General features: G+C 34.6%; 1 protein-coding gene across 1 annotated transcript; it reads left to right on the plus strand.

The window, feature by feature from the left end:
• The first annotated feature begins 4,242 nt into the window (after positions 1-4,242).
• Positions 4,243-12,439, plus strand: LOC123908060. The gene is made up of 12 exons (XM_045958566.1): positions 4,243-4,473; positions 5,666-6,965; positions 7,765-7,772; positions 8,097-8,278; positions 8,943-9,003; positions 9,111-9,209; positions 9,676-9,770; positions 10,102-10,215; positions 10,623-10,690; positions 10,913-11,023; positions 11,511-11,742; positions 11,980-12,439. The coding sequence occupies exons 2-12, from the start codon at positions 5,809-5,811 to the stop codon at positions 12,088-12,090; spliced, it is 2,238 nt and encodes a 745-aa protein (XP_045814522.1). The 5' UTR covers positions 4,243-4,473; positions 5,666-5,808; the 3' UTR covers positions 12,091-12,439.
• Positions 12,440-14,507: the final 2,068 nt, after the last annotated feature.

The following is a 14,507-nucleotide window of genomic DNA, read 5'->3' on the forward strand; positions in this document are numbered from 1 at the left end:
ATTTGGCAGATTCTTCCTCCTCTGAATCTGTATCAGACCATGAAACCACAAGACCTTTCTTTTGCCTTTTTAGAAAGGTTGGACATTCAGGTCTGATATGTCCAAAACCTTCACATTCATGGCATTTTACTCCTCTTTCATCTTCATTTGTCTTTTTCTGAAGGCTGAACTGTTTGTTGTTGTTGTTGAATCGACCATTTGGCTTGTGCCTTTGATCCACTTTCTTCATCAACTTGTTGAACTGTCTCTCAAGCATAGCCATAGACTCAGCTAAGCTTTCTTCACCTTCAGATTCAATTTGTAAATCATCAGCAGCACTTTTTGAAGCAAAGGCTAGATTCTTATCTTTCTTTTCATTTCTCCTGTTTAGGCCAATTTCATAGGTCTGAAGTGATCCTATGAGTTCATCTAGATTTAGACTTGAAAGATCATGAGCCTCCTCAATGGCTGTCACCTTCATATCAAATCTTTTAGGCAAAGATCTGAGTATTTTTCCAACTAGCTCCTCATCTGAGATAGGTTTTCCAAGTGCATCAAACGAATTTGCAAAGTCAAGCACATTCATTTGAAAGTCATGAATGGTTTCTTCCTCCTTCATTCTGAGATTCTCAAAATTGGTTTTGAGCATCTGAAGTTTAGATAGCTTAACTTTTGATGTTCCTTCATGAGCTTTTCTCAGAACTTCCCAGGCATGCTTAGCAGTAATACATCTCTTAACAAGCCTGAACATGTTTGCATCCACACCATTAAAAATAGCATACAAGGCTTTGGAGTTGCCAAGTGCCAGATCATCCTCATCTTTAGTCCATTCATCATTTGGCTTCTTGACATCAGTTTTATTGCCATCTTTGTCAAGAACCATTGGTGGTTCCCATCCACGTAACACAGCCTTCCATGTCCTGCTGTCAATTGATTTTATGAAAGCCTCCATTTTAGATTTCCAATAATCATAGTTCTCAGGACCTGTCAGTAGGGGGGGTTTAGACACTGACCCTCCTTCTTTATCCATTGTACCAGAAAGTACTCTCCCTGGAGCTCACCCAAAAATAACAGAACAGGGTGCCTGCTCTGATCCCAATTGAAATTCTGGTATCACTAGAATGATGTTGCCTAAGATGTCCCAACAACTACTTTATGATTAATGTTGTTTCTTTTGTTGGCACATCTAATATAACATATAAAAACTGACAGAAAATAAATAAATGACACAAGTAATTGTTAACCCAGTTCAGCCAACTGCCTACTCTGGGGGATACCAATCCAGGAAGGAAATCCACTAATAGCTCTAGTTACTAAGACCTCCAGCAAACCCTAGGATTTACGCCTTACACTAAGACCTCCAGCAAACCCCTGGTTTACGTCTTATAACCTCAACACTACTCATGCAACTTCTGCCTAGGAACTCCTAGACATGAGATCCCATCTCACTTCCACTCACACAACACAACCTGTGTTGATTATACAATGTTGAGAATGATGTGGCGACAACTTGCCAAGACAACACTTCACTCTTGCTTAAAAGCTTCAAGTGAATCACACACGGTAAACTCCGTACTTCAAAGCTTAGGAGTAACCTTAAAATAATAAACTCACTTCTTAACTTGTGTTATAGAATCCACAAGCAAGAATTACAATCAAACAATAAAAGACTCAACAAAGACTCAATATGTGAACTAATATTTTTCAATGAGATACATAGTCTTGAGCTTGGTCTTCGTATATATAATGATCTAGCACGCTCCTCTTTCTTCATTACTGATAGGACGCTCCTTGTAGCTCATAAAAGGTGATCTGATTCTCTTTTGATCTTCATCAAGAATGTATAGAAACTTTCCAAAAGTGTTTAAGGACTTTATAGGATAATTGTGATCATACCGTTGTACCATTAAGTCTTATCTTATCCTTAAAATACCTGATCAGATCAAATCTCCATTGAGCGTGCTCTTTAAGTGGATTTCCATAAATAGCAGATGCTCTCATAAATGCGCGAGATTTCCTTGAATAAATATGATGTTGTAACATGTTTTCTAACATCTTGTTAGTATATTTGTTTTAGCAAAATTAAGCCAATTCAAATATCCAACAAGATTCAATCAATAAGTGTTTCTAAGGTGTTACAATCACTTCCCCAACCCTAGAGATTACCCAAGAGAAACCCTCTAACACTCTAGCCTTCATGTTGGAGAAAGAACCCTAAAAATCACATTTTACCTCCCTCTTGCGGCTGAAAACATAAAACAGGGGATATATATAATCCCGCTCCAAGCCTGGCGCAGCCCAGGCCAAGCCTGGCTCAGATGGCAGAGAGCATCACCCAAACCTGCATTTTCATTGAGTCTGGCGCAGCAAGCATCAAGCCTGGCTTGATGTCCTGTAACAAGACCAATTTTCTGTTTTCCTTGCACAATTCAAAGGCAATAACCAACAATCTCCACCTTGCCTTTAAATTGATGGTGATGCCAACTTCCCACCAACCATCATGCCGCTCTCTCCAAGTTTACACCACCCCTATTCGGCCCCCGGAGTCTACCTCTCCGTACTCCCGAAAAATGCTTGCCTCCAATTGCCCTTGGATTTTTAGGACAACCCACAAGCTACACCGTACCCTCTTCAAACCCCGGATTGTAGCTTTCCGTACTCTTGAAGATATGCTTGCCTCCAACCAAGCATAAAGTACTTGGACCATAAGAATAAAGTGGTAGGATGAGATTCTTTACTTAATAGACATATAGCATATGTTTGCTTGAATGCATAATTATGGGTGCAGTTATGATATAGTCTACCTATATGAGAATGAAGTGGAGTCGCTTCATAGGGTTTAAGGGCTTGACTCTTAAATTTTCACGGAAAGGATATGAAACACAAGGCCTAAAAAACGTGTCATATTTATAATTTGATCAATGGTACCGAGATTTCATGTGTGAGTTATGCACACTTGTTCTAATGAATAATTGGTTCAAAGCTTGTCTACCAATCTATTCAGGGATGAGTGAAAACTTAACTTACTAAGTAATGGTTCAAATAGTGAGATACCTTTATATGAAACCATGAGATTTTTAGAATAATGAATTTAGATATATTTTGTAAATGGCGGGGGATTGTGAGAGAATTTCCAAAATATACTTCCTCTGGTCATTTTTATAAGGAACACTTTGTGACAGAAAAAAATAGTCATTTTTATAAGAAACTTTGACCAATTTTTAAATGTTTTAAATGTTCAATTTTACTTATGCCCTTATTTATTACGAGAGAGAATTTAAAAATAAGCAAATTAGTTGAATAAAGAGTAATTAAATAAGGGTATACATGAAATAAATTTAAATTTATAAGAGTATTAAATGAAAATAACTATATTAAATGTGATTCATTGGTTTGTGTGATTTTTTCAAAAAGTGTTCCTTATCAGTAAACCTTTTTGTATTGCAAAACCAACTATCTGAAAAATTACATCCATAGACCTAGAAGATACAATATTATTATGCATCCCTTTGAACTCTTTTCAGAAGGTTCACAACCTCTGTTGCTAGAAAGCCAAATGTGTCAAATGCAAATGGTATAAAAGTATGTTTGATTGTCATAACATGTTTTCTCATGTTTGGCCGAATCGTTTTGGAGAACTTGTTCATGAGTAATAAACACCGTCAAAAATAGTTTGATTAACAAAAATAGTGTTTATTATATACACTGTAAAAAAAAAGTGTTTATTATAGATTTCTTAGAAAATTATTTTCACCCAAAATAAAAAGGTAATCCTGATAGCTTTTATCAAATCAATTTTAAAAACTAAAGAGCTGTGTTTGATCTGATAAAAAAAATAAGGGACTAAAAATGATAACTTCAGTTGTATTGTGTTTAATTTTAAAACTGTTCATGAGACTGGGCCAAACTGGGGTCAAGGGACCGGACAAAATCAGAGATTCTTGTCCCCCACTAAACCGAAGAGACAATTTTTTATCCTGCATAATTTATCTAAAATATCAAAATAACCTTTTGTCCACCAAATACCGTACACGACAAAATTTATTCTAATATCTTAATCTTTATTTGTGTTGTTTGTCTTAATTTTACAGATCAAACGGCCATAACTATAATAGCTTCACATTTTAAAACAAAATAATATGCAATCGAAAAGTAGCCAAGTACTAATCGTTAGTTGATTCAGTGGTGATTGACGCTAAACTTGGTAGGGAGGACCACGGTTCGATCCCCGCAACTATGATCGGGAGGGGACTGAAACCATTTGATGCCATAATTGACCCCGAACCAGATTAAACTGATGGTGAAAAAAAAAAAGTAGGCAAGTTTAATTTTGATATAGAAAGCCACCCATAATCCATGAAAAATTAAATTCATGAAAAATTAAATTTTTGATATGCAAGCAAATCATAGTCAATATCCATATATATGTGTGACACAACAAACACAAACGCACAAAAAACGCTAAAGAGAAAACAAGCCTCGCCGATATTCAAGGTTTTCTCTTCCTTCTTCACTTTGTTCAATTTCTAGGTTTTTTCATTCCATTCTGTTTCTTTTACTCTTTCACTACTACACTTTTTTCAATGCATTTCATTCGCATTCTCATTTTCATTCGCATTTTGTTGCATTTTTCACTCTATTAATGTTCCGTTAAAGATTTTTTGTTCATATTTTATATTTCAGAGACTTTGAGTTTGATGGTATGGTTTCCAATTTTATGATACATATTATTTTTATTTAAAGATTGTGTATTTATGAGGTTTTTCTATGTTCTGCACTCCAATTGTTTGCTTAATGTGTTATCTTTCAAATTGGGTTTGATTTTATTTTCATTTGGGAGAATGTTTAATGGGTTATTTTCATTTGGGATAATGCTTAATGATTGTATGTGACTGTGTGTGTTGCTAGCTATGGAACACGTAGACAGATGCCGAACAATGACACTGATATTGATGTGTAAACACCGATAACAATTTAAGAAAATAGAAGTGATTGAATGAGTGAATTACAAGAAGTCTAAATATTATTGATTTTGACTTAATAGTAGCTTGAAACTCACTTGATATTTATAACCAAGGGCTTGTTTGGATTGACTTAATTTTGAGCTTATGCAAAACAACTTATACACATAAATAAGCTTTTATGTATTATTATAAGTTTGTTAAGCTATTTTATGAAATAGTAGCTTATGAAGATACAAGTTTTGCTAGTGAGAAATTATGAATTAACAAAAAAGCTTATTTATTTGCATAAGCCATTTTTCTAATATTCTAACATTCCTAAGTGTGTTGGTGTTGGACACTAGAACACCTTTAGTCGAAAGTGTCAGTGCTGCACTGGTGGGTAGATATAATTTCTTTTTATTGATGTTTTTACTTTGGGTAATTGGCATTCTAAACTTAATTATAGTGTTGGAATTTGTATTTGTACCGAGTTTAAGTGCAGTGTATGATAAGTAGCAAAAACGAGTTGTGGTAAAGTTTGATGTTTGCTTCTATATACAATGTTAATTTAATGATGACTATGTTGAGGATGTTGCTTTATCAAGTGTTGTTTTGTTGACCTCTATACCGGTGCTTATATTTGCTGTGTTTCTTTCTCATGCAATGGACTTGTATGCATATGAACTTCGTTTTGGTATGAGAAACTATTGTGATCTTACATAGTTTTGATTCTTGGTTTGCAGTTAGTGATTCCTGTAATAAATACGTAGACAGCAGAAATTCAGATTATTTTGGGGGTCGTATTATTTAATTTTGAGAAGAGGCGTTTACAAAGCATCCGCATCAAGAGTCAGGTGTACTTTCAAAGTTGCATTCACCAGTTTCAATGGACCACCATGTTCCTCATGAAATAGGTCAGGATTCTCGGGCGGCGAAGACAATTCGTGTTGAAGGTCGTGATTCGGATAGAAGATCTCCTCTTCATTCAGTTTATCGGATGCCATTATCTTCAACTGATTCCCAGGCTGATCATCCCGTTGGAACTGAGAACAGAATAGAATCAAGGGATGTAAAAGAGAACAGAGATATCCGTAGCGAGAAAGATGTGCGTTTTGAAAGTAGAGGAAATGACAGCAACAAGGGTACCAGATATGAAAGGGATAGTCGTAATGATACAAAAGGTGACACTAGGACAGAGAAGGACACCTTTGGTTTGGTTAGCAGCAACCCCTTGAATTGGAAAGACTCGAGAGAGTATAGGGGGAAAAGATATGCTGATTCTCCTGGTGGAAGTTTGGAATCCCGGCATATGTCACGTGGAAATACACCAGCCGAAGTTGGAAGGGAGAATCCAACAGTAGAAAGAAGGGACTGTTCGGGAGCTCATGAGGCTGTTGGGGAGAACAAAGTTGATTCTAAAAGTGAAGATAGATTTAAAGATAGAAAAAGAAGCGATGTGACACCTCGGGATTGGGGGGACAAGGAAAAAGAGAGAAGTGACTGCAGAAACAGTACACAAGTTAGCAATAGCATTGGTGAAATCAAAGTGGCTGCCAAAGAAGATGGAGATGCAGAAAAGTTGGAGAGGGAGAGGAAAGATATTCCAAAAAACAAAGAAAATTCAAATGAGAGGGAAAAAGATCATATCAAGAGGGAATCAAGGAATGGAGTGGAGAAAGACATTTCATATAATGAGAAGGAACATGGTGATGGATCAGTTAAAGTTCCTGTGCACGAAACTGTGTTACTAGAACAGAAGAAACACAAAGATGCTGACAGCTGGAAAACTGCTGACGGTGAAGCTAGAGATAGGAGGAAAGAACGGGACAATGATTTAGAAGGTGGTCGAACTGATAAGCGCTTTAAACTTGACAAGCAATCAGAAGATGGATTACCTGACGGGGAAGGGACTGGAGAGAAAGAGAGTGAAGACAATAGTTGTAATGTTCAACATCGCAAGAGGATGCAAAGATCCAGAGCTAGTCCTCTTGTCACCACCAATCTCGAGGCTCGTTTTGGACCCCATGCCCAAGACAATGAAGAGTATTTTCCTTCTCTACTTTTTCGTTTACATATTTTATGTGAAGTTAGTTATCCAGTCCTTTTTTTTTTTTAGTTTCAAATACATTTTTAATATTTTCCATGTAATTTTAGTTATAAAATGTGAAGCTTCAGAGTTCTATTAGAAATTTAGAACAACTTGATATTTTTGGCAGTAATTTTCTTATTTTGTTTCTCAATTTTTATTTGGGAGGATTATGTCTACTTTTTTCAAGTTAAGCATTTTCTCGGGTTAGCACAACATTAGTCAACAATTGTTCATGGGTATTTTCCTAGCCTAATATGTAGGAAGAACAAGTTATTTTGTAGTGTTCACAATAGGTGAATTTTTTCAGCACACAAATCAATGCCTGTAAGTAAATGCCCTAAAAAGAATATACTTAGAATAGTGTTTCAGTAATGTGTACTCTTCTTGTAACACAAGTTCTTCAATATCTTTTGTTTTAATAAAAATATTAATAACAAAATCTAGTTACAGACTTAAGCTAGCCATAAAATATTTTATAGGCTGAATTGGAATTCAGGTTGTTGATGTAACAGTTTTGGTAACTTTTGCTCATTCATAAGAACTTAATCTAGGCTGTTTCTCTTATGCCAAATTGATATTTTTATTCCTTTGTACTGCGTTACTCTTTGTGCCTTGAAGCATCATCATGATAGAAGTTGATGCCTCATCTTTGATGTTTTGATTTAATCATACTGTTTTGGTTTTTGGATTAATTGTCCTTTGTACTATTTTCTTTTTTATTCTAATAATTACTTTATTTCATTTATCTTGCAGGTCTCAAGGTATTCTGCCATATTTTGTTCAGTGGCCCAAAGTTATTTGGCTTCTTGTAGATTTGTGCCTTCGTGAATTAATTTGGGATATCAATAGACACTGCTTTATTTAGCCCATTGGTTTGGATTTATGATATTTTCTCTCCTTTCAGATTTACTCATCTCCTTTATACTACTTCCTTTTTAATTTCTCGTGTTGGGTGGATGGGTATAATATAATGTGCTTGTCAATTGCTAGTACTTCTTGGTGAAATGAAAAATATTGGAGTCAGATGCATATTATTTTTTATTTGCATGTCCACTATATGTAATATGTAAGTTCTCGCATTTCAGGTAAAGCAGAAGTATCGTATGTTACTTATAAAGTTGGTGAAAGCATGGAAGAACTGATCAAGTTGTGGAAGGGATATGAATCATCTCATTCTCAAGTTGAAAAGAATGCTGAAAGCTCTAACGATGGCCCCACTCTTGAAGTTCGGATACCAGCTGTGAATGTTACAGCTGCAAACCACCAAGTGAGATCAAACTTCATTGTTGTAATTTGGATGAGTCTCTTTGTTTTTGAGGACATGCTACATTTATCACTCTTTTTACTGCTTGCTGCTTGTGATGCCCTTGTTCTTGTTTTGCTTTCTTTTGGCTTGTTTTTTCATTTCGTCTATTGTTGTATTCTCGTACCATGCAAGTTACAATTATACTCCCTCCGGTCCTTTTTATAAGAAACAATCAATTTTTTAGGTTCATTGAAAAACTAATGTATTTGGTCTATAATATAAACCAAATACATTAATTATTGAATGAATCTAAAAAGTTAAAAGTTTCTTATAAAAAGGACCGGAGGGAGTATTTGTTATTTGCTTAAGAGAATTTGGTTCAGTGGCTAATGATAGTGTTCTTCAAATGATTTCTGTTCTCATGTTTTGTATATAATTGCATTGCATTACAATTTTCTAGGTCTGCCTTTGGTTTTATTTATGTTGTATTCATGCCATAAATGCAAATCTGAAATTCCATTTTATTATGTTCTGTGTGATTATCAAGGACAATTTTTATTGACTCTCCTTTGGGTTTGGGCAGAATGTGAAAATACTTCATTTCATAAAATCATTTGATGAGATGAAAGTCTTTTATTTGTTTATTTTATGTTATACCAATTTTTGAGAGTATTATTCTCTTTAGGTAAGAGGTTGCCAGCTATGGGGGACTGATGTGTACACATATGACTCAGATCTTGTTGCTGGTAAGTTTTATAATAGAAAGGCTGCGGCCAGCTTTTGATTGCAAATGACCAGTGTTGGCTTGTTGAAAACTTGAAATTATTACCGATCTTACAATTTTGTTGTGTAGTTCTCATGCATACAGGTTACTGTCGCCCAACAACTTCTCCTCCTTCTACAGCGATACAAGAGTTGCACACATGCATTCGGGTGCTACCTCCGCAAGATTGTAAGTCCTTGTTTTGACGATTTTTATCCAAAACATCGAAAACAGAAAACATAGTGAAAATAGGGTGCTTGGATTTTGATAACAGAAAAATGATTTTTTGAAACCCAACAGCCCGTGGACTTATTTTTATCTGAATTGTTATCAATGAGGTTCAGACTTGGTGTTTCTATTTTATAGGAAAGAGTTTACACTTTTAAACTAATCCATGTATCAAAAGAAGATACAGGTACTTTTTGTATCATAAAAAATGGTATCTATTGCACCAAGCATCCTCTTGAAATCTATTTAATTGTTTTTGCATAATGTTTATATAAGACCCCTAAACTTATTTATATAGTACTTTTTTTCTTCATAGTTATTAAGCAGCTAGTTTTGTTATTTTCCTTCCATTGCAGTCACTGATATTGGCTTTACTATTTAAGTTCTCTCTGCATAATCTAAAGATGCTAATACTGTGCAATATCAGGCTATATATCCACCCTGAGAAACAATGTACGTTCCCGACCATGGGGTGCTGCAATTGGTTGTAGTTATAGAGTTGAGCGGTGTTGCATTGTGAAGGTAGTAATAAAGACCTTGCGAAATCCCTTATTCTTTGAACTTTTGTCTACTGAAATTATGTAGTTAATCTCTTTATTGCAACCTCGTCTACTTTAGATGCTTGTCATGCACTCTAGTTTGCTATTTTCCATTCCAAATAGGCAAATATATTGTTCTTTTCTTACTTTTTGATATCTCTCATGTCTTATGAAAGAAGTTGCTTACTAGTTTTTGCATAAAGGCTTCCTTACTGGATGTATAACATTTGAACTTCCTAAACATGAGAGGTAAATGTGCCCTTAATTTTTAAAAACATGGAGAATCTTACTGTCTTTATTTCTTTTGTATTCAGAAAGGAGGTGGAACTACTGATCTTGAACCTTGCCTTACTCACACATCAACAATTGAGCCCAGCCTTGCACCAATGGCTGTTGAGCGGACAGTAACTACCAGGGCTACAGCTTCGGTTTGTCCTTTATTCTCTATAATAAACAAATATTTTTGCATTCACAATTGAATTAATGGTTATTTCACATTCTACATCACTATCTTATAACCTGTTTATGTGATGTCCAAACTGTCATTAGCAGTAAGAAAAATGTGAGTTTGATGGAATTTTAAGGTGGAAAAAGTTTGTGTTTGATTCCATATGAGGGACTTGCTAAATTCTCCACATTTACAATTTTAAAGTGTTTTACTATATCATCTAAACAAAATCAATTATTCTATCATACTTTGATAACATCATTCCTAAGCAATAGTCATTTTTTTAACTTCATCTCTTCAAAATAAAACTCTCAAGTAAATTCTTTCATATTCAATTCTACCAAAATCTATCACGAACAATCTAACTTGGTCACCTTTGTTCATCAGAATACTTCGCGGAAGCAAAGATTTATAAGAGAAGTTTCAATTCAGTACAACCTCTGCAATGAGCCCTGGTATGTTGCTTTTAGTTGGCAAAGTAGAGTCTAATATAGTAATATATCATGTTTTGTCATAGGACAAAAGCAGAGACCAATCTTGTGGATTTTTTTTTTAATATTTGAAGCAATGCTGTTTTTGGTGATAATATTTCTTAGTCTCCCTCTTGGATAGAGGGTGCAACAGTTTTGCTTTTGTAGCTTGCTTTTAATATTTAATAATAATTGTATAACAATCAGGATCAAGTATAGTATTAGCATTGTTGCTGACAAGGGACTAAAAAGGCCACTCTACACATCTGCTCGCTTGAAGAAGGGAGAGGTTCTGTATCTGGAGACACACTCGTGCAGGTATGTTTAACAAGATTCTTTACTAAAATGAGTGATATGTATCTCAATTGTTATAAGCTCTGTATTTGATTTCCATTTCAATATTTTTTTTTTTAAATTCATAAGCTATCAAATGTCACATGCAACTTTGTTGTAAATTTGAAACCATCGTGGACTCTCCCTCTTCTTCCAGTAATTGCTTCTCAGTATCTATTTGATCAAAGTTTGAATGTTAGTGTCATTATTACTGTTTTATAATAAATATATGGACTCAATTAACCAAAAAAATGCTTAAATTTGATGGACTCAAATATAAGCAAAGATCAACTAATATATTATATATCTATATTTAATGTTATTATTTCAAAAATACCCTCAAAGAGTATCTTTAATAAGTGTAAAAGATTGCTTGTTTAATTTATGTACATCTCAAAGGATCCATGATATGACGGTCATCTCTATTCTGTTTCGATGGCCCTATTGAATTCTCATTATTAATTCTTTGTAGATATGAACTCTGTTTCGCTGGAGAGAAAATGGTCAAAGCTATACCAGCAACTCAGTTGCACGACCCAGATAAAGAAAAATCTCAAAATCATCATCTGCATTCAGCAAATGGTGACAAATCTGATTCTGATACTATCTTGATTGATGTATTTCGTTGGTCGCGTTGTAAGAAGCCTCTACCCCAAACACTGATGCGCACAGTTGGCATCCCCCTACCTCTTGAACATGTAGAGGTATATTTGAATCAATCTTTCATTTCTTTTCCATTGGCACGTAAATGTTGAATGTTGTCGTTTTTCTTTACAAGTTTTTCCGGTCCCAAAGCCCTTATATTAAACCTTTGTTTGGCTTGCTTGAACATGTACATAATCAATCGATTTGATACATATAATGTTATTAGAATTAATTGTTAAATTCAAATATTTGCTACTTTTGCACAATAATTGACATTTGGTATTTTCTATCGGTAGGTGCTAGAGGAAAATATAGACTGGGAAGATATCCAATGGTCACAAACTGGTGTTTGGATTGCAGGAAAGGAATATCGCCTTTGTAGAGTGCATTTCTTGTCAAAGAATTAGTTCATTGACCTGTTTTATTTTATAAGGGAGATGGAATGAAAAACCAGTGTTGGGATTATATATATAGTGTTCTTTTGTATACTTTTCTGTAGTTGTAGATGCTGTCTTGAAATTCACAGGTTGAAATAACACCAGAGTTTTGCGACATGCATTAAATTAAGTTCGCAGAAGACTGGCATCAATGTTGTATTCATAATCTGTTATTTAGTTACTAGATGTTTGTTTATTGGACAATGATGACATAAGCTTATTAGAACTTCTCAATGGAAGAGTTCAAGCTCAATCTGTGGGAATTGTTACAAATGAAATCTTTTAGATTATAGAAGTTTGATGTGATATCTCTGTTAAATTATGTTGGGTTTTTTTTTTGGCAAACAATTATGTAGGCTTAATGGCACTTTTGACACTTAAAGTTTACCAATTTAGCTATTTTGGCATCTGTTTATTTTAGCCCCTCATTTACAATTATGTAGGCTTAATGGCACTTTTGACACTTAAAGTTTACCAATTTAGCTATTTTGGCATCTGTTTATTTTAGCCCCTCATTTTACTCCTTTTGATTTCGAGGTCTTCTACTTGTTTTCTTCTAATTTGATGACGGGTTGACAATTATTTATGACGCGAAATCCTAGTCACTTGGCCGAAGGATATTAATAAAATAGGGTTTCAAACCCTAAAAATCACTTGTTTCTCATCCAACATCTTTCATTTTCATCACATCATCTTCATAACCATTTTTCTTCAATCTGATCCTAGTCATCACTTGTTTCTCACCCTTAATTTCTTTTCATCTTATTACCAACACTACAAGATTCAGTTTCAGGTCCTCCCTATGCTCACTTTGGCGCATATGAAGCTAGAGGCATAGGTTGGAATTGAATAACAGTAGGATTTACACGATTCTTCTTTTATTTTTTTGTTTGACAATACATTGATTGATTTTTATCCACAGATACATGTGAGTATGAGGTTTTTTTTTGCATCCCTACTGCTTCTCTACCTCAACAAATTTGAAATGCACTACTGATCTCGGGGGAGGAGATTGTCTCCGTTGACATTTCTCTCCCATTCAATTCAAACCATTGATTTTGTTTTTGTACAAGTGTTTAATCATGACCAAAAAGAAATTATGGGTGGATATCAACATTGGATTTTCTCCAGTGAGATATCCACTGGAGACGATCCTCTCCCAATCTCTGGAGCCAGTTCGGAATCTGCATTATGAACTGGAACTTATGCATAACCTGCATAATTTTGCTGGCAACATATGATTGGAAGCCACTTTTGGTCATTTAATTGTGGTTATGGCTGATGAATTAAAACTGTCCGATGAATTGAAACCAGATGTTTTCAACCCTTAAATTGATAAGGCTCACGTTGATTCGAAGTCTAACATTGCTTAATTGGAGGTGCATGTTGCAGATACGAGTGCTTAATTTGCAACGAATAAAATATATAAGGATTGAGATGAATTGATTACTTACTATAGTTGCAAAGTTGGGATTTACTATAGTAATGGAGAAATCCGACTACAGTTCATTGAGAAGAAAACAAAATTTTGTGTTGGATTGCGAAAGAGGTGATGTGTATAAACCAACGGACAAGAAGTCAAAATTTGAAAAGGCCGGAAGGAGGAAAGGGCCAAAATAGTCAAATTAAACAATTTAGAGGTCAAAAGTAGAATTAAGCTAATTATATAGATACCATACATGTTTCTCCACTTTCAAGGTTTTGTAGCTGCTGAAACTTGGCTGGGTGGAAAAATTGCATAAGAATTGGATGTGAAATAAATTTGAACGGAAGTTAAAAAAATCTTTAAAGCATAACAAGTCTTGATTGTCTTCCATATATTAACAGTTACAGTTCTTTTCACCTACATTCACAGTGCGTTTGATATATATGATACAAAAAAGAACAGCACAACAATGTTTGAGTCACAACTCAACATAATTATTTGTAATGTATATTTTTCTTCCCTTATATTTTTGCAAATCAAAGTGCCATTATCAAGCAAACAATAAAAGGGTTCCTCATGTATCGTTAGGTTTTAAAGTATTATTTGTTCAATCAACCAACATAGGTTGGTTCAGTTGGTAAAAGAATTGACTTATATCTAAAGAGTCAGTTCAATTCATTTATTCAGCATTAGGAACTCGTTGATTACAAATATGTAAATATCTCTATCAGCGCTCTTTGAAGTCTTTCATGACCTAGTCAGTTATTGTGATCTAACTCATTTAAACTTTTGTTATTCAACGGAAAAAACTACCTTAAAATCTATCTTGACCATAATGAGCGTCTCAAATCTAACTCACCTAAAACCTCCAAGAAAAATGGAATACAAATTTTCCACACCACCAAAGTCACTTCCACGTACACACACATCCGGAAAACACAGTTTTGTTACCTTATGAATG

The sequence above is a fragment of the Trifolium pratense genome, linkage group LG2, assembly GCF_020283565.1.
Source record: "Trifolium pratense cultivar HEN17-A07 linkage group LG2, ARS_RC_1.1, whole genome shotgun sequence".
Classification (NCBI taxonomy): domain Eukaryota; kingdom Viridiplantae; phylum Streptophyta; class Magnoliopsida; order Fabales; family Fabaceae; genus Trifolium; species Trifolium pratense.